General features: G+C 37.8%; 1 protein-coding gene across 1 annotated transcript in view; it reads right to left on the reverse strand.

The window, feature by feature from the left end:
* Window positions 1-4,184, reverse strand: part of LOC104540062 (teneurin-3-like) — a 73,265-nt gene extending 69,081 nt beyond the window's left edge. Inside the window, exon 1 of the mRNA XM_010183768.1 lies at window positions 3,953-4,184. Within this exon, the coding sequence (XP_010182070.1) occupies window positions 3,953-4,184 (232 nt within the window). The remainder of the gene's footprint in view (window positions 1-3,952) is intronic.
* Between the last annotated feature and the right edge of the window lie 16,985 nt (window positions 4,185-21,169).

Raw genomic sequence — 21,169 nt, forward strand, 5'->3', positions numbered from 1 at the left:
ACACAGTTTGCAAACACTGCTGTGATTATTTTGTATGAAATTACAAACAAGCTTAAATCTGCAGTGCATCCTTCTACCCGTGCTTGTGGGTCAGCCTCCCAGTCCTGTGCAAAAACTCACTGATGTGATACATCTTGATAGCTGCAACAAAAAAATTCTCTGAAATGGAACAATGACTCCTTAAGAAGCATTGCATATTCCTCTCTTCCCTTTATTTTGTATCTGATCATAAGTAAAATACAGTTTTTGCAAACCTGTATTTTTTTTAATTTAATGCACCTTTATATAAAGATTTTAAGTTCTTGTGATTCCAGGTTTGATTAACTGTCTCCTTGAAACTATTTTCTTCTTGTTATAGTATAACTTCCAATTATTTTTTCCAAATGCAATTTAAAAAATACTACTTACTGTTTATATTTCTATAATTCTTCCCTCCCACTCCATAGTCATGCCACACTTTCAGATATTTTTGCATAGCAGTACATTACATACATTATAATCACTTCACATAGCAGTTTAATTTTGTAAACACAGGAATTTCTCTCTGTAAAACAGAGCAATTCAACTTTATACAGTCAGCTTTAATCCTGAATTCAGCAAGATACTTGGGCATATTCCAAATACAAGCATTTAGGTTGCTGAATTCACTTAGAGAAATTGTACGTTTAAATCAGGCTGCTTGTTATAGTCAGATACTTTGAAGCAGAAGAAAATAAGTGGCTTCTTCTTCCCTAACATATAAACAGCAAACAATCATATCATCACACCTTGAAAAGTAAATAGTCTTTCATGTGGCTTCATCCATTGTCAAGGATGAGATTATGGGTCTTCTCAACTATGCAATATAAAATTGAGTGTCTAGCTTTAAAATACTTTTAAAGAAAAAAAAGTTCATGGTCTTTATTTACATGGCTAGGTGCTGAGATTACTTATTCACTGGCTTACCAAATTTTTTGAATCTCATGTAGGGTTTAACAACAAAGTGAAAAGAAATAACTAAATTAGAAGTTCTAAAAATAGTAGGCTAAATAATACTCATCTAAAGAGTTTAAACAAAACCAGTTTTGGAACAGGTGAAGGGGCTTGAGAAGAAGGGAAGGAGATGGCAGAGGCTCTTCTCTCTCAGTGTTAACTGAAAGTGTGCTGTCTAGAAGAAGTTACGGTTTCCTACACAAGCCCACCCGCTCTTCCAGTCTTATCATCTGGGTTTCAAAATTAACAAAATAATCCCAGTTATAAAATAATTTCATGTTGAAATATTTTACTATACATTTTAAATACTGGTTTTAGAATTACCATGACAAACATACGCATTTTTAAGCTCTTACGCAATTAATCTCAAGCAACAGAATTTCAACAGACAAAGGAGAAAGATTCTGAGACTGAAACTGACAATTGGAGAACTTCCTCTCCACAAGTAAAGATGTCCTGAGGTAAAGCTATCACTGAACAGGGCACACCTATCTCCCATGGCAGCATCCCTTTCTGAATCCCTATCATGGGATTTTGGTAAGCAAGAAGCACAAAGATGTGTACTGAGACAACTCAGGAAGAAGAGGTGCGAAAGTTCTGACCCATTAAAAAGAAAGCTCTGAAGGGCTTTACCTCAAAGTACCAGCTATAAGAAACACACTAACATTTTAAAATTATGCCACATTTGAGAGACTCAAGAAACTCATGTAACTACTCCAGTAGCTTTCCAGTAGACATTGGAAATTTGATTTACACAAATTTATTTTACACAGTCTTGATTAAAAAAAAAAAAAGGAAACACAGGTCATGATTAATCTTAAAAATTAATTTCCAATTAAATACATTTATTAAAACTTGCCCTTTTTTGCTTAAAGATTTATTTCTTGCTCAATTAGCAGGCCAGAATGTAATTTGACTGTCCAAAGCCACGTATCTGCACTCTATTTTAGACAGAGGGGAAAAAATAAATACAGAGAAATGTGTTTTATATATTATTTAAAAACCCTTGGAATGACCTTGAACACCTTTTCCACAAAATGCTTACAATGCCAGAAGCAGTAAATTCTGTCAGTCAAAGATGAATCAAAGGAACACACTATCTAAGACTGCAAAACAAGTCCTTTATAACCTGACCCTATCAAACCTGCGGGTAGTCCCCGAAGGTGCTAAACCAGCACACATTAGAGGAAGCAAATAAGCCTTACAAAAAGAATTGAAAGGACAATGACGAAAATCAAACGGGCACAGATGACAGTGCTGAGACTACTGAAAGGTGAAGACGACACTACACATCCCAGAGAGCCATTTAGGCCTATAGACACATAATTTATTGCATATTGGGCAGTAAGCATTACCTAAATATTATGTGCTTTTCTGAAGAAAATGAAGAGTGAAGAAACCCCCAAGCCCCAGTGCACCATTGTATGTAACATGTCAGACTACGTAACTTCCATTTCATTATTGCCATTTAAAAAGAATAATACTCTATTCAGGCAATAGTTTAAGAATTCATTAAATAAATGGTACTACTTTGATATAATTTTGTCACTAGTACTAAGAAACTGTCTACAGTACAGGTCTTAGAAAATTTCCTCTTGATTTTGCCTCATTAAAGTAATGAGACCAAGGTGACTAATGACTTATAAACTAGAAAGCAGCTATGACCTGAAGTTTTAAACACATCACAGAAACCAAAAATACACAGCAGAAAGCAGACAGACTACAGTAGCAGCAAGCCTCAGTTACATGAGCCTAAAGAAAAATATTTTTATTTCCCTTACAAACATGTAGGCAAAAAAAGTCAACACCATCTGCCCAGCTCTAATTCTAATGTAAAGTTATTCTACTTGGAACAAAGAAAAACCACCAATGGGGAAAATATTTTTAAACATTTCTAAAATTAAAACTAAGGACTTCCTCACAAGGAAGTACCCTAGGTCTATTCTTGTTTTGCCATAAAAGACAAAATAGCTTTATACAGAAGACTGAGGCTTAGGTTCATATAGACCTTGGACTAGGCTTTATCCTTTTAGATAGCTGGGCTGCAGTACTCCACAGATTCTGTAGATTTTTTTTTTCCCTCCTTACATTAATTATTTTAGTTGTGGAAATGTAGAAATGCCAAACCAGTGACTACAGTTTTGAATCCAAAAGTGATGCGTAAATGCTTAACCCTAACTGCAGCCAAGTGCAACCTCCTAGAGTCACTGAGGTCCAAAGGGACCTCTTGAGGTCATCTAGTGCAAACCCTCTGCTCAAGTATGGTCAGCTGCAGCAGGTTGCCCAGGACCATATCCAGTCAGGTTTTGAGCATCTCTGTGGATATTCAGATCTCTCATGTCTCTCCAGTTCAGGACTCAAGAGTGAGCTCTAGCAACCTGTTAGCATCTGGTTAGATATCATAGATATCTGGTAAAAAAAAAACAAAACACCTTATTCACTGTACAATGCTCTGTTACAGCCTTTGCGAGGTAAAATATAAAGGCACTGAGCTAATGTATTATTTATATGCTCGTACATATATACTATGTTTCCCCAAACCTGTTCATAGTGCTTGGCCTTCTTCGAACAGTTTTATTTGTTTATTTTGATTTTGAACCTATTTGCATTTTAGATATAGTGGAGTGGAAAACTTTTGAGCAATTTGTTAATGAGTTGAATTTATGCTGGGGGTCTAGTTTTTAAACTGTAAGGCCTGAATACTTCACATTTGAGCCTGCAATGTTTTCACTGAACCATTGTCCAACATGAGCTGTTTACTTAACTCTCCTGTGCATCATACATTATTTATTTCAAAGATAGCATACAATGCTCTCCCATCTTTGTAAAACACAGGGAGATACAAGTGAAGTGTATTATGTGTGTATAGTATTACTAAAACTGAAGAAACTGGTATGATAACATACTCTTCCCACAGCATGAACGGCTTGTTACTTGGTACTAAAGAATTACACACTCTCAATTGAAACATCTTGCCTACCTTGTCTGGTATACTCATCTGCTTCTCTGTGGACCAAGTCTTTTACCCGGTTTCCATACAGCAACCTAGAGGAATCATGATCAAAAGCTTTCAAGGTTTCACTGGAGCTGTAAGACTTCTGTGTAGGCACTCTGCACTCCTCATTTTCTGCAGAAGAATTTGTATAGCGCCGTTCCTTGTCCCGTCTGCTCTTTGTCAGGGAGCAATAAGGCCTACGTTCCTTCACATCCATACTTCATTCCTTCTCTGTGAACATCTGTCCAGCTTATTTGGAAGTCTTCTCTACATTCAGCTTACATTCACCTATAACAAAATTAGAAAGACAACCACTGCTGTGTTACAATGTTCTCTAATTGCTGTGATTGCTTCCTAACCTGAAGAGAAAGAAAGATCTGATCAACAATGGGTGAGACACCTCTGGAATGCCTGCAAACTCCCCAGAGCTTCATGCACAAGCTACCCTGACTGAAAAAACTTAGCAGAAAAATTCATTTTTTTTTTACTTCTCATTTTTATACAGCCGATTAGAAGACCAAAAGCAGACTGGGCACTGGGTGGAAAAAAGGTAGCTTTTCAGGTTTAAGAATGTGTTACTTGCCTAAAGTCTACCTGTAAGTGGTTTCCTCTTTTTCTGAGGATGCATGCTTTAATGGCCAGTCTGACTTCCTTCCTTCTGCTTGTCAGAAACTTCTAGTTTTAGTGTCTGCTTTTTATATACAGACTTCTACAACTTTTTATTATCATTTCCATTCTAAGAAAATTGTTCTCATCAAGAACATATACACATCCTTTCACAGCAAGCTACAAAAACATTATAGGTGATATGCAGGAACACTTCTACAAGACAGTATATTCTATATAACTTGTGCTAGAAAGCAAGTTACTGCTTGATTCGTAAATGACAGCCAGAAATAGTTTTTCCTTTCTGCAAGTTTTCAAGGACTATTACAGTAAGAATCTTATTTCCATCACAGTTTATTTTTCTTTACTGTTTCATTCCACTCAGTTTTCAAAACAAAGCTTCTCATTTTCAATTCTTGGGTCTTGCACACTTAACTGAAATATTTAAATTTCTGACAAAGTAGGAAATAGTCTGGAAATTTTGCTTTTGCAAGAAAAGTGCTAAAGTAAAATAAATAATATAATTTGTATCGTTAAACAGCTGACAAAACATCTAAATGAAGAACAGTTCCGATTACTTTAATAATTTGCAATTGCACCTTTTAACTGAGGCCTTGACATTTCTTGTTTAAAACTTTATATATTAGGGTTCTGTCCTTTGTCTCAAGAAAAACTTTCTCCTGGGTGCTCTCCTCAATTAAAGTACTGAAATACTACAACTGATAATTTTACAAAGTAGTATGAGTCAAGTCCTCTGTGACACAGAAATAAAATGACAGTTTACAGCACGCATCATAAAACAACAGTCAACTCCATTTGCACTCTGTTCAGCAAAAACAAGGTTGCTTTAGGGCTCTTCACCTATTTAATTTTACACATTTAATATCAAAGAAACTAACTAGTTGTCACTCCTGAAAAGATTTTTAGAGACTATTTAATTTACTACATAATTCAAGTTGGTGAATGGCAGCCAGTCTTTTATCATTTTTTGAAATTCTCTGAACTCTTGCATTTCTTGACCGGCGTGAATCTCAATTTAGACTAAAAGACAATGCTACAAGGCCTTCCATTTAAGCAAACTCTCATCTATATTTATTATATTTTCCAACTGTTAAGTGGTTAAAAAGAAACTGAAATATTTGTACATAATGAGAAAAAAACAAAGTTTTATAACAGAATAATTTATTAAATTTACTTAGATGTCTGCATGCCCATGTAGCACATCTTGTTCATTTATATGAAACACTCAGATTTTAAAATATTTGATTGACTAATGAATGCAAGTTCTTTCCATGTAAAAACAGTTTTCTAGACATTTCATAACTTTGTGTTTTGTTAATAGAAACTGAATGGTGATCTTAAAAAAATCATTATTAACAGATACACATAGGTATTATTTTGCAGTGTAAAGACTTTACGTGAAAGCATACTTCCCCTTTCATCTAAGTGTTTCAAGACTTTGAAGTGCCACTAATTCCCAATGTCTCTAAATTGTGCCGTGGGAAAAATGACACACACTATTCATCATCAAAGATGAAATAATTTTGTTTTTTTTCCACGTTTCCAAGCTTCTTTATAATGTAAAAATAGCAAAAAAAATCCCCACAATACTTTGCACAATACTTTGTTACTATACCATGCTAAAATCCTCAAAGATTTAATCTACGTTGTAGCATGAGGAAGTACTGATCTGCTTCCCACAGAAGTCAATAAATTCAATAAAACTTCAAAAGGGCATTTTCTGGGTTATCTATTGCCTCTCCAGGCAAAGAATGAAAAGGTTAAAAAAAATAAAATACCACCGCATTATGGAGACACTATAACAGTGATTACATTGCCAAATAATGAAGACCAGTGGATTTTTTTGTTGCCACTTAAGAAAAAAAAATAATCCTGTAAGATTTAAGAACCTGATGGTTTTGAATCTGGCACTGTACAGAACACCTGTATACCTTCAATAACATTTAACTTTAAAAATTAATACTATCTCTCAGCAAGTTTTAGGAAACACTTAACCTCAGGCTCATGCTTTTGAAATTATTTCATCAGTGAATTAATACACATATCTGAAAGGAGACAGAACAAAAGCTATCTTAAAGATCTGTCTACAAATAAACGTTCTCTACCATGATCAGAACCCAAAGAAATAGAGAACACAAATATATCTGTAGAATACAGGACCAGGTATCAATGTTAATGTTTAAGCGGCAAGCCAGTAATGCCAAGTCAAGCAAAGGAGGACTTGCAGGTGGCTTTACAGGACCTGAACCCTAAGTCTTACCACTGCTGTGGGATCTTTTACAGTCTCAGGGCTGTGCAGGACTTATGTGTCCCATCATAAATTCTCCTTTCCCCTTTTTTAAAAAAAACAACCTCTTACCTTCAGCTTTAGAGAAATATTTTCAATTATTGAGAAAAACATTGTAAGAAAAAAACCCCCAAACTATCAGTCACTGCGTCTGCTCAGCTCCTTTCTTCTAAAGATCACAGTAGTTAAAATATTAACAACTTTTCCCACTCAAATATTCAGATTTAAATGAACCAACATTGCACAAATTTGAACATATTTCAGTTTTTCTTCTCCTTTGCTTCCTAAAGCATTAAAGCTGCATCCCAGAGGGAGCTAACCCGAATGCACTGAGTAGCTTCCTTTTAGTACGCCTTAGAAGCAGCTCAGACAGGGTACTGGTAATGAGTACAATACAAACTCAAGGGAACACAACAACTAATTTGACACATGAACAATTTTTTTTGACAAATTAAAATTTTAAATCACAAAATTAAACTTATTTTGTGACATGTTACAAAAACACTTGCCTTCATCTGCAAGTAATTTTTGCCCATATGTCAATATTTCTGGTCCGTCAAATAGCTTCACTCCAATTAAATAAAAGAATTTTCACAGAGCAATATTTACAAAGCTATTGAACTACTAACTCACCCACCCACCAAAGGACATCAAAACAGCCATGCTAAATACTGCTTCCTGCTGTATTACAATTTGAATGTGAAATGGCCTGTGTATACTGAAGAAAAATTAAAAAATATTTCACTGGTGCATGCCACTACTTCAAGTTTCTGTCTAATGCTTTTCTGAGTATAAAAACTGAGGATGCCCATCTGTGTCACTGAGCATCAGATCTCCCACGACCTTTTTTCAGTGATCTGTCCAATGTTCCAGGCTCCTGGCTGGGTTAAACAGGAGAGGGTGTATGCTAACCACCAGACTGACATGTCAGCTCTCATACAGTCATGCCCACCCCATTTGTGCACGCAGCTTCGCTGACTGCAGCCTCAGTCAGACTGCACTTCACCAGTGTCACTCCAAAATTTACAAAACAAAACTGTAAAGAGGAGATGCTGGTTTTAAACTAATACTTAAATATTTATTTTAACTTAATTTAGAAGGGAAGCAGGAGAATCAGAGAAGCATTTCTAGCACATGTCCAGGCCACTGGGACTACAGAGCTCACTCCCTGATGTGCGAGGCTACTTCGAAGACCTCTGACATCATTAGCACATTTAGCACAGTATTTAACTACCAAGTCAGATAAGGTACACACAAACAATAATTAAAACAAGTAAGTTATCAAAATTATTTCTTTTACTCAAAGTGCTGTAGTTAAGGGTTAACAGCCTGAGAGGAAAGGACAGGTGGTGTCTGTAGGACCCTGGGGGGTCAGAGATCAGTACTGTTCCCTCCCCTTTCCGGAGGAGGCCCGAGGTTTTCCCAGGCTTTTCCTGGTTTCCTGGGCTGCTTCCTGTCACATCTCCGGACGGCTGGGGCTACCTCCACGTGCTCGGCAACATCCACCACCATCCGCTCCCGGCACCACTGTGGTCCCTGGTGACGAGTCACAGTGGTCACAGTGGCCACGAGGCACTGCTCGGACACTTCCACTCAGGACTACTGGGATCGGGTTTTGTATATAGTTAAATATCCTTTGTCCCTTATTAATTCCCTTTTCCTTTCCCTTGTTGTTTTTCACTAAACTTGTTATAGTCTTAACTTCCAACCTTGTGTGAAGCATCATTTTCTCTATTCCCTTTTTTTTTAATCCTCTCCTGGGAGGGTGGGGGACAACAGAGAGAAAATCCTGCTCCCTTGGCTTGTCCTGAGCCTTAAATTGAGACAAGATCCCAAGTGTATACACCAAAACAAAGCACGAGGCGTATTCACACACAAACATCAAAGCTGCTATGGGAGCTTCGATGACTGAAGTCTCAGATACAAAGATTGACTGATGCAGTGGCAGAAGTTTTACACTATTTAAAAATCCTCAGGACAGCCTTTCAGCAGTTTCTCTTAATCACCTATTGCAACGTGAAATAAAGTCACTGCAGTGAAAAGGAAAAAAACAACCAGTTACTTACCTTTTTTAGAATAAAAAAGCCTCAATGCTAAAGCTCTACACTGCAATACAGGTAAAGTACTACAGATATAAAATGTAGTATATAATTTAATTGCCAAGATGTAAAGGAGGCTTTAGGGTCATGCTACAGAGTGTTACCTAAAACATCCAGCTACAACTTTTGCACGGCTGCAGGCTTTTTAAACTGTTATGAAAAATTATTGCATTTAATTCAGCAGCTTCAACTCCGAGTTCCCCAAACGGTTATTACAGTTTGGCAACAGTCTGGCAATCCTGCTTAACGTACACAGCACTCCTTCCCCATCTCTCACTCGGAAAATCTACCAGCACTAAAGCTGGTTCAGCAAACACCAAGGTAACTGATTAAGTAGTCTAAATATACCTCAATATTTTATACCCTTTGATATCTCAAAAGCTACTTAAGCACAAAGTAGCAAAAAGGTAAGACATAAAAGATGTTTGTAACCAAAATGAAGAGATATTTGTATAGAGAAGATTATGTCACTGCTTAGGTCGATTTATGGATCTACTATAGTGTGTATTATATACCCTTTTAATGTGTATAACGATTTTAGACAAAAAATACAAAGCAAAAATGGAACTAGTTCTGACAATAACAAGAGTCATTAATATATACAGTGCTGGAATAGAAAAGGTTTCAAAAACCAGAAGATTTCTTTGTTACAGAAGAAGAGTAACAGAGTATGAAATACTGTTATAAGGAAGGCCAAGCGAGACCTCTCCTCCTCAGGCTCACAAGGAGAATGAACACAAGGAAAGCAGCACATGGCTCAGAGCAGAGCCCTTCCCTGCCCGAGGCTGCAAAACTGAGCCAGGGAAGGAACTTATACATTACATACCACAACCTCTTTCAACACCTAAACCTAACAATTTAGGCATTTCTGAAAATTACAGTACTCCCAGCTGCATTCAAAAGCCTGCATTGTTATTACTGAATTACTATCGTTTTTATTACTAGTTATCATTATTACAAATTGAGAATCATTAATCCTTCCACACTGATCCCTTAAAATAAGCACAGTCTGAATGCTTCCTTAGATTGGGAACAAATTTCCTTTCATGATACACTACCACAGGCAGTAAAAGAATCATAAGACTTTTGGGAGAAGACGTAGGCTTGAAATTCTGTCTGATATAAAAAGCAGAGGATTTTACAGGCTGGGAGTCAAGACAGTGCCTATTCTCAGCACTGACAACAGTTGCTGAAAATAACGTCTAAGTAGAGCTGCTGAATAGATACATCACTGCAAGTGTCATTAGTTTAATCGCAATTTCCTTTTAATCTGTAATTGGATGCTAATGTAAATATTACAGTAGTTACAATTTGCACTAGGTATAATACTTTCAGGTCTCTTAACAGCAAAAGAACAAAGCAAATTCAGCTGATACATGTAACAAGTAGATTAAAAAGCCTAAGAGCAATATGCAGAAATTAAGAAAACTCCTGTCCACCAAAAATACTCACAATTCACACAACTAATCACCCATAAAACCTATTACAAACAAATACTAAGAAAAACTCAAAAGGCATAAAAGAGTGATGAAATTTCCACTTCAATGGCTGATAAAGTGAGATATGTCAGAAATCAACTGAGCTGGAAAAATGACACTTTGAAGAGGTGCTTAGGAAGATCTGTAGCCATGGCGTGCCATTAGTCAAACTGATGACTCTTAATACATGGACATTTCAGGTCATCATATCTAGAAACTCCCTTCTTAATATTAAAAGTCTGTCTTCCAGCACAGAAACTGGAGAGGATGCATCTGAAGTCAGCATTCTTAAGGGGGAGTGGGAAACAGATGGCCTGTCAGACAGGGAGTTCACAAACTAAAATTTAAAAAAAGCCTCCTTAAGTCACTAACTAATCCTACATTTTAGAATTAAATTGCAAACTAAAAAGAAGGGAAAAAAATAAAAAGGAAGATCAGTAAAAAATATTGCATATTCTTCAAGCATTTCTCTGCAGCAGTCAGGGGAACAGAATACTTGTATCTACCATCACTACAGGATGTAATGTTAATAAAAAGTTACTTCACATAGCCTAGGTAAAAATCTCAACTTCATTAGAGACAGAATAAACAACAAATAAAGGTACTCTATGTTCATTATAAAATATCTGACTCTAATTTGAGGGATTTGAATAAGATGTGTTTTTTCTTGAAGTGCCAGGAGAGCTAAGTGAGAAAGGGAGCACCAAGACTGAAAGAGTGAAATGATGTGGTGTGCTCCTGTAGAGAGAATGAGAGTGAGAATATGCGATGAGAAGATGGAGAGGCAAAGGAAGTCAGGAGAGCAGAAATGTGGCAGTCTAAAGAGAAAATGAACACCAAAATGAGCTCAGGACAGAAAGTGGAGGGAGACAGAATAATTAACACCTAGTATGGCAGCAGTAGGGAGGAGAAGTGATACAGCAAGGCTAGAGAGAAGAGTCTAAGAGGAAAAACTGAGCAGAGGAAGAGAACAAGAAAACTTTGGAAGGGAGAAACTTTGTGTCTCATTCACTTCAGAGTAAAATAATAAATTCTGAGAGAGTGAGCACTGGGTATTTCATTATTCAGCAGCAACTAAAAAGGCCTAAATACTTTCCTACACTCATTTAAACTTGAAATTCATCATTTATGCCATCAACTGCTTCCCTTCACTATCTTTTTGACAAGATTTTTCCCCCTCCATCAACTTACTCAACCTTTTTCAATGGTCTCCTGATTTATGCAAATATGATTCCTTCTTGAACAGCATCTCCCAAGTTTACTTCTGCACCTGCTTGGAGTCCTCCTGCATAGTCCACTTTTGTTCAGGAACAAAGCCATAGAAATTTAGGGATTTTTAAAACTGAAACAAGTGGGATGGAGAACCTGACACAGGAACCACACGTAAGAAGCCATGAGCATCAGCAAAGGCGCAACAGTCCCCGAGTCCCCAAGCAGAGCACACAGGACAGTGGTTTCTGCATTTCTGTTTGGAGAACAAAGCCATCAGTATGTCGGCTTCATCATCTGAACAGGCTGCCAATCATTCAACTCCCCCAACAACTCAGAGTTAATTTCAAACAAGCTGACAGTAGTGAGGTTTCAAAAATAATACATCTCTGAAGCCACTATAAGGGAAATGAAGTATATTACATGTGACATGCAAGAGCTGGGCATACAGTCACAGGACTGAACTGAAAATATCATTGTGAAGGTGTCTGGAAATGAAGGGAGGACCTGAGGAAACTGCAATGAGGATGTCATTGAGGACACGCAAGAGAAGGAGCAAAAAAGAGCAAAGAGTAGGTGCTAGAGCTATTGCTGTCGTTGCATGACACGGGGTATGTATGCACCATCAGCCTTGGTTTCCACATACAGCTCCTCATAGTGAAAACTGAAATTCCACATAAACAGGAGACATTCAAAAGAAGATTTTTCTTTTCACAATGATCTGTCAGGTAACCAGATTTTTCAGTCCTAGTCACATTATAATTAGGATGCTATTGCAGCCTTGAAACCTGGAGACTTATTAGTGACTCACCTCAATATAGAGTGACAAGTAAGATGTATAAGGCATGCTGCCAATTTTTTTTTTTTGTTTGTTTTTTTTTACACTCAAGAACTCCGTTTTATTCAAACTTATCCCCTTGCACCCCACCTGGACTTTCCCTCTCAAAACAGCAACAAATAAAAAACACAAACACAAACAAGAAGAGTCCCAAACATGATGAAAAATCCCCAAAGAAACACAAGGAGTACCGTATATTCATCCTGTCACAACATTCATTTACCGCTCCTAACACCACAAAGTGAAAATTTATTAGCTGATGCCTGCATAACATGTAGTAAAGCACTGTTTAACTTGATTAAGTTTACCTTAGCAATCCCTACTACTGTATTTAACCACCCCGTGTATTCAGACTGTATCAGCTGTCACGTCTCCCTCTATACTCCCCAGGTTCCCGCTTCCCTCACTGCACAAGCTGTATCCTCTTGTCACAACCTCTAATTGTCTCTTCTTCAGCACTGTCCAACATCAGCAGACAGTAAAGGCTGGAGGTTGTTTGCTCTGCTGGATCACTTCATTCCTGCAATCCCTGTTCTACCTCTCTTTCAAATCATCCTTTTCACTGCATCAGATTTTTAGCCTTACCTTAAAGGTCATAAAAAACCTTTTTGTCCTGTAATCACCCCATTCCACTCTTACCTTCAAGGTTTTGTCTCTAATTTCAACGGAACTAAGACTTTATGCCCCTTTGATTAGGGCAAACAAAAGAATAATGCATTTTAAAATAGGTTCTCTGGCTGACTATGTGAGGAAACAAGATTTCCCACAGTATTTAGCAATTTTGTTCAAAGCACCATGTTTCTCTCTGAAAATAACCACACAATCTACTCTGGCATGGCTTTAGCTGACTACCAACCAAGATCATCTCTGGTAATAGCATTTGAAGAACAAACTATTAACTTTTACTAATGCAAAGCCTCCTTCTTCAGGAAGCTGGGGAAGTACCCAAAGAACTACCTCCTGCAGACCCTTTCTGCTGGTGTGTGTTACCTGTAGGTAAGGCACCCAGCTGTGCTTCCACATGCTGCTGAATTTCTGTGCGAGGATGCAGCAGAGCTGCTGCTGGGCAGAGCCCAGTGACAGCACCTGGCCCACTGCGCTCACATCGCTGAGAGAAACCAGTCTCGACTTGTAAAAAATGCGTCATTGCCAGCAGATTCCAACTTTGCAAAAGAAACACAGGCTTCTGTAGTAAGTGTTGAGCAGCTTCACATTACACTTTTGGAGGAGAGGGAAGTCGCTTCTTCAAATCCTTTAAATACTTAAGATAACACTTCAGATAACATTCAGAATTTCTTAGTACAATCGTTGATTAAAAATGGTTCTAACAAATTCACCTCAGCTACAGATCTGGAGATAACCTTCAAAGGATTGGCAATTTCTATCCTTTAAAAATGTATCTTAATAAAATAAATAGAAAGTTAGACTCCACACACATGGACAACTAACTAACTGAATAATAAAAACATTTAACAATTATCAATGAATTTCTTTTTGATTGGAGTTTGTAGAGAAGCTCCACAGTTCAGTGACACCAGAACTAAACTATACCTAATTGTATTTCTTACCAAATAAGTGTAGCAAGCACAGGTGCAAGACTGAAAGCCAGGAACACTGCAGGCTTTGGCTTATTTACAGGACAAGAGAAGCAGAAGCAGAACAAGGAAGATAATCTTTCCCACAGTGACAGTCAAGATGCCTCAGACAAATCCATATGGACTACCAGGGTGGATGAGCAGGTAGTTTAATTTCCACCCTGTTCCACATATTTCCAATTCTGTTTTAATATGAAACAGACTGGAAGTATCACTAACTCCTTATTTGCATGGCCTTACACCTATTTGTGATTTCTTACTCCATAGTTAACAATACAAATGCCATTCCAGTATAGGCTCTTCCAGTCATTAACTTTTTCCTGAATTGTCTTGATACATAAAATATTTTTGTGGGAAGAGAAGGAGGGCATGAGATACACTCACAAGATGCATAAGAAGGCAGGATTTTGAAGGTTTCTTGATCTACACAATGGAGCAGAGGGGCTCATATCCATCCTAAAGTGAAGGACCCTATAGCACAGCGGGAAGTCCAAGAAGTTCCTTCAACTGTGTTAGCTACATTCAAAAGTATTTAAACTTTCAGGAAAATTCTGATCTTTCTCTCCTACTTCTGAGGGGTGAGCCAGGACTGAAAAAATGCAGCCATTTCCCTCAAAGGGAAAAAGCAGCTAGCACCTGTACCTGAACTTGGTGGCATCAAAGTCTTGTCTCTGTATTTCCGCAGCTGAGGAGCACACTTAGAAACACACGGTACTGAGAGATCCAGTCTGTACTGAAAAAGTTTTGCCATCGTAGCTGAATTTACTAGAAGCCATAGCTTAAGCTAGCAAAATTTATTGTGCAGATGCAGCGATGCTGACAGAAGAGTACACTTTAAAAACCACTGATGTAGATAAGCCCTGAGACTGGAGCCGGTCCGATGAATATCACAGGCTCTCAACGCATCCAGGTGAAAGGATGAGCACACCCAGCAGGGTGAATGAAGATCACACTGCTCGGCTGTCATCTCTGGACATACTCATCGTCTGGGGGGGTCTCATTCAGCTGGGAACAATGAATGGGCTACTCCACACCTCCAATTCATGCAGACTGCCTTGCAGTTCTGTGTGGAGCTGTAGGGCAGGATTAGTGATACAATTGGTGCGTGCCTGTAAGTTAATTGAGGTTTCCAAGAAGCAGATGTCAGAACGAAAAAGATTTAACACAGGATATACACCACTATTGGGGGAGTTTGTTTTTCATATGGGGGAACAGGAAGGATAAAGGAAATCTTAATATTCCTTTACGTTAGTTAGGATCTCCATATAACTGAATTTGAGTATACGTAATCAAAGAATTCTCCCACACAGACAGCAAGTATTGTAAACAAAACAAACCAACCCAGACAAACTCACAAAGAGCAAGTACAGCTGTAACACAGAAAGACAAGCTTGCACAGTTTGAAACATAGTGATGGAGACTAGAGCAAAGCAGGTGAAAGAGAGATTGGAAACATGAGGAGACATTTTGTAGCTCTGTGGCCTGACTAGGGACATAACCATCAGATCTTAATTGATGTGCAGATCTTGCTTCCTTCCCTAATGCTTGAAAAGCTTAAAAACACCTATGAAGGACATGTTGTGGGCAAAGTATTATTAGAAGTCATCTTCTTTTGAATCTAAAACAACAAAAAACCCTAGGTAGCTAACCTAAATCAAGCCAGCTTGGGAAATTTATGTCCTTAATCTGACTGTTATCTCTTCAGTATTTGTATATTCCAAAACACTTTAAGGCTGATAATCTGTCTTTTCACAATAAGGGCTTCTTCATGGTAAAAGTAACCAAACCAAGAAAACCAGGGAGTACTGGAGGAATAGCAAAGACAGGAATGTTCTTATAACTACGTACGTTCAGTTTTTAAATAGTCACTCTTCCTCTCTCACTGAAAAAAATAGGGCAATCTCCCCCATCCAAATAGACATGGGTGGAAATTTTTACATTTAGGTGACATAGCAATTAGTCAAATGTGCAAAATGCCATTGTGGAGATAAATTCTACACTGGCTTTTGAAGCTAGAAAAACGTAAAACTGTAATTGCCTCCAAATTCCTTTTCTCTATTTATTAAATTAAAATAAAATTCATTATAGAAACAAAACCAGCATCACTAATAATAGCAACCTCTCGCTAACTATGTATTGCTCCATATTGCCTTACCTCTTATCCCCACAGGTCTGTGTTCCTATGTACCTGAAGGAGAAATTAGTAGCTTTTGGCAGAGGTGCGAGATTTATCAGGAGCTGCTGCCTCAGAGAGCAAAAAGTACTGTCTATCAGCAAGTCAAAAACATTGCTGTGAGGCTGCAGCTTCCACCTCCTATTTAAGCATTTAGTTACCTTTCACAACAACATGGCAACAACAACAAAAACACTTCTGGCTGGTACGTGACTTTGGTTTAAAGGGCACTGACAGTCTTGCAGAATTGTTAAATTAGAGATTGTGTCACACTGACTCAGTAACAGCTATAATATAAGGAACTAATTAATCTTACCTCACCAGGATATCAGTCCTGAAAGTTTAAGCATATCAGTTCAGCATGCACCACACTTGTGACAGGAAACAATACAGTTTTCTTAGAAAGCAATCTGTCAATCTCAATTTCTGAATGCCTTATCCATAAAAACATGAAGCAGGTTGGCTTCGTTAAACAAGACATAATTCAGATTTACAAAGTCCTGTGTACCAGAATCCCGGAGAAAAAATTCTAGAGCCCAGGTTTCAATGCAATGACAGAAAAAAAGAAACTTGAGAGTCTGTTCAGGAAGTCTACATTCTCCCTGTTGACTTTAAAAGAAACCAATGGGATCTGGCAGACTGTTACAAGAAATTCAGTTTAAAACTTATTAAAAAAAATAAAAACAAACAAAACAGCTCTTCTTGTTTTTCAAAAGAGGAAGATGAAGGGGAAAAGCAATCCTAATAGGATTCCCTTCCCTTTTCTGTTTGCAGATACTCTCGTTTGAACACTCATCCCAGAGGAGCCAGCCTGTGCTCCAGCGCTCCACATCCAAACAGGCCTGAGCACACAAGGGATCATCCTACGCTTCTCCAGCTGAAGCTGGGCCTTGGTGCTGCACCTAGGAGAGTCATGAAGCCAGCAGAGCAACACGGAGTTTGATAGGATTTGGACAAAATGAGAAGGCTGCCTCTTCTCCTTGGACAGCACAGCATTAGCTTATTGCTTGTATCTACTTTGTTTTATCATTTAAAAGGAAAAAAAAAAAAGGGAAAAAAAATCTTCTTAGCCAGGTTTAAATAAGAAATTTCTAACCTGCAGCTATTACTTCAGTCAGCCTGTTTGAGTGCATTTGGTAGTGTTGACCGACACAGTTCTCCCAGACAGGAAATATGAGCCAGATGCTCGTGATTTCAGAAAGCTTTAATCTAATTATATTTCTATATATGAAGTAGCCCAATAAATATGATTCTTACCAATGCTAGTGAAAGGCCAGTTTTAACAGTTGCTACGTGGTCGGGCAATTATTGCCTGGCCTGTCCCCAAAAATCCCATGGGGAAAGTCCGATGCCCTGTGGTAGCCACTGGGTAACAGAGAGAAGTCCTTTACGTCAGCTGAGGCTGGGGCAGGCTTTGGGGAAACTTTCAAGACCTGAGCTGGGTATTGATGAGGATAAAGCAGGCTACAATAAGACATAAAACCAGCCTGAAGCAGAGCAGGATCAAGAAGGAAGCCAGTCTCGCCACGAACACCATGGTCCCTGTAGTGGAGGGTGGAGAATGCTGGCAACATCTTGAAAATACATCCCCCCTTGCCCCCCCCCATTTTGTTTCATAACCCAGAGGAACACTGAAAGGGCAAGTGTAACAGCAAAAAGGGGCAGGCACTTGGAAGCTTTGTTTAACCATTTAAAAGGTATTATTAAAGAGGCTTTTCTACATTACTATGGGCTATTAGACTGTTAAAACATCAACTGGACTACTAGGAAATTCTTAGTTCTTTATCTATGGCATGTGCCCTTTTATCTTAAGAAGATTCAGAGTGTATCTATAAAGTGCACCTTCCCAACCACGAGGAATAGCTTTTAAAGGCAAATAAAGAATTGTAAAAGCTTTGGAAGATTTTCAGAAACTTAGGTTCCTGAGAGCTGTAGATCATTAGCTCTCCTGCCACTTCCCACTGCTCTCTCTTTACTCTCTTCATATGCAAAACCTTTGTCTTCAGTAACATGTAGTAGAGACTAATGAGCATAATGGATGCTGCCACACAAGCTCTCATTTGGGCAATAGCGTCTGACTGACAAGTGTTTATCACAGAACACTAATGACATGCATGCTAAATCATGGCATAATTATTACACACAGCATCCAAGTACTCACTTTCATAATAGGCATCAATAGCTTTCAGAATAAAAAAAAAAAGAAACTTTAGAGACTATAATATTAAATCTGACCTAATGAAAGTATTTTAAACAGTATAGTTAAAAGCTAAGTACTTCAAGGAAACTGTAAACAGTCCTTATTTAAGTTAGGCAAAACTCTACATGACATCAAGAAAAACCCTACTTTCCACTATATGTATCAAAACAATCTTACTGCCTATCTTTGTTTGAAGTACTCTTTACTACTATGGGAATTGGTTTATTTGTTTAGATGGATGGGTAATTTATAGATCTTGTAATTATATTATGGATTTAAAGATCTGCTTTATTACTAACACTGTAATCGACTCACGGAGATTACTTGCTGAAACAGCAAACGCATTTCACAGAGCTTCTTTGTTCCACTACTGCATAAGACCTGTGATTAATATTAACCTTTATTTCAACACAGATCCTTACAAATGTGTGAAGAAAATATTCTGTTTCTTGATCCTTTGGAAGAAACTGCCCTCAGTCCCACAGACCTTAAATACCCAAATTCCCAGAGACAGTTTTGTGAAATGAATCCTGTGATGAGCTTCAGAAACAGCCATTTGAACAGAAAAATCCAACCCGTCTCTATACTCAGCTTCTGCCACCATTGCTAACGATTATAAGCTTACAGTATGGTGAATAATTCAGAAACTCATCTGTTCCTTTCATTGTAAAGACAATGTTGAGAGAAAAAGGTCACTTCCCCCCGCCCCCCCCCCCTCCAATCACTGACTTTTCCATCCCAGCACTGGTCTGATTGCATGATACACCTAGTGTTTGACACGCATCCCCTGACAGCTTCTTAGCAGCAGTTAGTCTGTTTAGCTTAGAGTACAAAAATAATAGGAGCACAAAGGAACGACAAGTTTCAGTGGTTGAACACACAGTACCAGCACTCACGTTTGCTGTAGCTATTTCATATACTTGATGTACAGTAGGCCTGTGTTTAATTATAAAATAGACAGATGTCAGCATATGTATTGTAACCAGGCAATCTGGTACTGATGCACAGAAACTCTGGTGCTTTAAAAACATTTATTAAAAATAAATATGAGCAGTATAATCACCTGTTTTCCAAAGACTAACATTTGAGAATAGTCTCTGGCAGGCCTTTTTGAAAAGACTGCAAATTCACTGCCACTTCCTCTTTAATCTTGAGATTAACCAGTACACTGAAAGGCCGACAATTTATACACATATAATATGCAATTTTATTTGAAAATGGTATCTGTCAGAGCAAGGCAGATTTCTGTATTTAAGGGATTAATTACTGTTTACTTGAATGACCTCCTCCCTTCACTTAACCATTTTTTTGGCCCAGAAAGCTTATTTTAAATACAGATGCAAAGCATCTTTATTATACTGAATGATAATTTTCCAAAGAAAGATGATTGGTTAAAACTTTCTTTTACTTGAAATTTTATTGAGCTCTAACACACACCCAACTGAAGACTGCTGCACTGAACCAAAGGCTTGTGTCTAACCATGAAGAAAGCCAGAGTATTTTTTGATACTAAAAAAAAAAATAAAAAATCTGTCAGTTAACACAGCAGAGCATAGCATCTAAGTATTTTTACGCGTCTACTTCATTTTTTTCTTCCTCTGGCTGTAATCAACTTGATGGTCAAGGAAGATGACCACCTAAGGGAGAATGAAAGATTAAAATGCTTCCCCTCTCAAATAAAAGATTAAAAAAAAAACAACCCCAAAAACCCAAACCTCAAACCCTCTCTGAACGAAACAAACCACCCCCCTCCCCAGTTCATAATGTTTAAATAAGGTGTAGCAGGTTGTGGTTTGCTACCTGACATCTTTACCCATTTCCCATCTTTCCCATTTCCAAATAACTTCAGATACATCACAAAATGTCAAATTTGCTCTCCCTGGTTTTGCTGAAGGACTTTTCAATGTCTTCATTACTGAGATCAATGAACTCCTCTCAGACTTCAGTAGAAAGAACAAGAGCGCTCCATCCTAAGAAACGAAATCTTTCTCCCAAGTGTCCTCCACTCAGAACTACCTCCCCATACACCTTCCCATACCTGGCTAAAAATGAACAGTTTCACAAGAGGACGCAAACAAAAAACAAACCACCAAACCCAAACACCCACACCAAAAAAAAACCCAAAAAAAACCCAGCGTGCACTTATTAATCTGATATAAATTTTGTCTTAATATATTCTTGAAATAAAATAGCACAAACAGATATTCACCATTCTGAGAACAGGACAAAGCTCTGTTTCTAATTTAAAAGCTCCCTAAGCATGCCAATTCTATACAGACAGTCAGAAGCATGCTGCACAAAGACTTAAAAGTGGTTATAAACTCCCCAGCTCTCAAATGCTGCACACATCTACAACCTCCCATTACAAACATCCTGTGTAAAACTGAGTAAACCAGACAGTCATAGTGCATTCTGAGTTCTTTATCATTTTGTATGACCATCTCTGCACATCCAAAAAAAACAACCAAAAAACATAAATACCATGTGTAGGTCTAGATTATGTCAGGTACTAAAAGATTCTACTAGGATTCTAAAGGAGGACAGGCTCCTTTGCACAGCTCTAGGGTAACAAGATACTCTTAGGTGTGTGGTAAAGGGAGAATTCAAGCATCTGTTTTTGTGGTAGAATTTACGTATACTCTAATCTAAATGATAAAGAAAATGATTATTTTATTTTATTTTATTTTTATTTTTTA

Source organism: Mesitornis unicolor, unplaced genomic scaffold (genome assembly GCF_000695765.1).
Source record: "Mesitornis unicolor isolate BGI_N332 unplaced genomic scaffold, ASM69576v1 scaffold23504, whole genome shotgun sequence".
In the NCBI taxonomy this organism is placed as follows: Eukaryota; Metazoa; Chordata; class Aves; order Mesitornithiformes; family Mesitornithidae; genus Mesitornis; species Mesitornis unicolor.